Source organism: Aplysia californica, unplaced genomic scaffold (genome assembly GCF_000002075.1).
Source record: "Aplysia californica isolate F4 #8 unplaced genomic scaffold, AplCal3.0 scaffold00767, whole genome shotgun sequence".
Lineage (NCBI taxonomy): Eukaryota > Metazoa > Mollusca > Gastropoda > Aplysiida > Aplysiidae > Aplysia > Aplysia californica.
This window is the reverse complement of record NW_004798037.1, coordinates 266,398-268,294: the sequence shown is the minus strand read 5'-3', so window position 1 is coordinate 268,294 and position 1,897 is coordinate 266,398. Positions and strand designations below refer to the sequence as shown.

The 1,897-nt window shown below is 39.1% G+C and overlaps 1 protein-coding gene across 1 annotated transcript in view; it reads left to right on the top strand.

The window, feature by feature from the left end:
- LOC101848078 (epidermal retinol dehydrogenase 2) overlaps positions 1-1,798 on the top strand; it is a gene marked incomplete at its 3' end in the record, with an annotated part of 13,165 nt that extends 11,367 nt beyond the window's left edge. The window contains 2 exon segments of the mRNA XM_005109336.3: positions 16-169; positions 1,673-1,798. Of these exon segments, the coding sequence (XP_005109393.2) occupies positions 16-169; positions 1,673-1,798 (280 nt within the window).
- Positions 1,799-1,897: the final 99 nt, after the last annotated feature.

Genomic DNA, 1,897 nt, shown 5'->3' with positions numbered 1-1,897 from the left:
ACACACACTGGCCAGGTATGGCCGACTACTGCTCCTCCAAGTTCGCCGCTGTGGGTCTGAGCGAGTCCCTGGAGATGGAGCTGCACAAGGCGGGGAAGGACGGCGTGCAGACCACGGTGATCTGCCCTTACCTCATGGACACGGGCATGTTTGAGGGATGCTCTTCCAGGTACATAATATGTGAACCTCCCGGTCAAAATCAGTCATATGAAGGAGATTTCAAAATTAGGTTGACATTATTTACAAAAACTATCCCCATTTTCCTACAATTTTAAGAAAAAAGAAGTAAATCGAACAATATTAGACGAATATAAGGAACTTTTAAGAGGGCAAGGTGCGGAAACACGAAAAGGAGAAAATGGGCTCCTTAATCTCATTACGCAAGCTCACAACTAACCGCACCTACCTCCAAAATAATTCAAAATAAAATATTTATAGTCGATTATAGATGTTTATTTTGATTTTAAATAAAGCAGAAGATATCAAACTTTCAATAGAACAACAACAAACAAATTGCATAGAATGTCACATTTTTGCCTTTCGAGCCTCGTACCTTATAATAGCACATTGCGTCGTACTACTGGTATTGACCGGGGCAGACACTGAGACAGATTTGTCAATGTGTAGTTACGTTTGTTTGTTGGCTGGTGGGTTGGATTGCTTGTTTGTTTGTTTGTTTGTTTGTTTGTTGTTTTGGGATTGGGGGGGGGGGGATTTTTGTCTTAACTGTCTCATGGACACGAGGATGTTTGAGGAGTGCTCTTCTAGGTAGTTTTAGTTTTAATTTTATTGTTTGTTTGTTGGTTGGAGGGTTTGCTTTTGTTTGATGGTTGTTTGTTTGGGTTTTTTGTTTGTTTATTGTTGGAAAGGAAGGCAAACATCTACAATAACAATGAGCCACCCCCATTACATTGCATTGTAATCTAAAATGTGTGGACGGGAGGTTAAACATCTAAAATAACAATGAACCACCCCCATTACATTGCATTGTAATCTAAAATGTGTGGACGGGAGGTTAAACATCTAAAATAACAATGAACCACCCCCATTACATTGCATTGTAATCTAAAATGTGTGGACGGGAGGTTAAACATCTATAATAACAATGACCCATCTACATTATTATAACCTAAAATGTCACTTTTAAGAACAAAAGGGCTATCCCAGATTTCATGGGTTTCCAGAAATCTTGACCAACACCAAAGTGGACTTTTTTCTACCTATAGGAGAAGTTAGGTTCATTGGTGTGTATATTTGTTTGGATATAGAGAATACTTTCCTTGTATTAAAAAAAACAAACTGAACAAGGGGCAAAAACTTTACCTTCGATTTTCTCAAAACAACAGTTCTCGGGATAGCCCCCTTGTGCTTAAAAGCGACCATGTGTGGAAAGAAGTGTAAAACATCTGCAATAGCAATGGCGTAATATCCAAATATCCATCTACAATATATAATATCCATCTACAATAACAATGATGTAATATCCATCTACAATAACAATTATGCAATATCCACCAATGGCGTAATATCCACCTACTATAACAATGACGTAATATCAACCTATAATAACAATGACGTAATACCTACCTTCAATGATAATGACGTAATATCCGCCTACACTAACTATGACGATATATCCACCTACAATAACAATGCTGTCATATCTGCCCAGGTTCCCGCTCCTGCTGTCAATCCTTGACCCCCAGTATGTGGCCACGAAGACTGTCCAGGCGGTCCTGTGCAACCAGAACTTTGTCATCCTGCCCAAGATTCTCTACCTCATGTTCTTTCTCAAAGCGTAAGTGACGGTGGTGTGCTGTTGTTGTTGTTGTTGTTGTTGTTGTTGTTGTTGTTGTTGTTGTTGTTGTTGTTGTTGTTGTTGTTGTTGTTGTTGTTG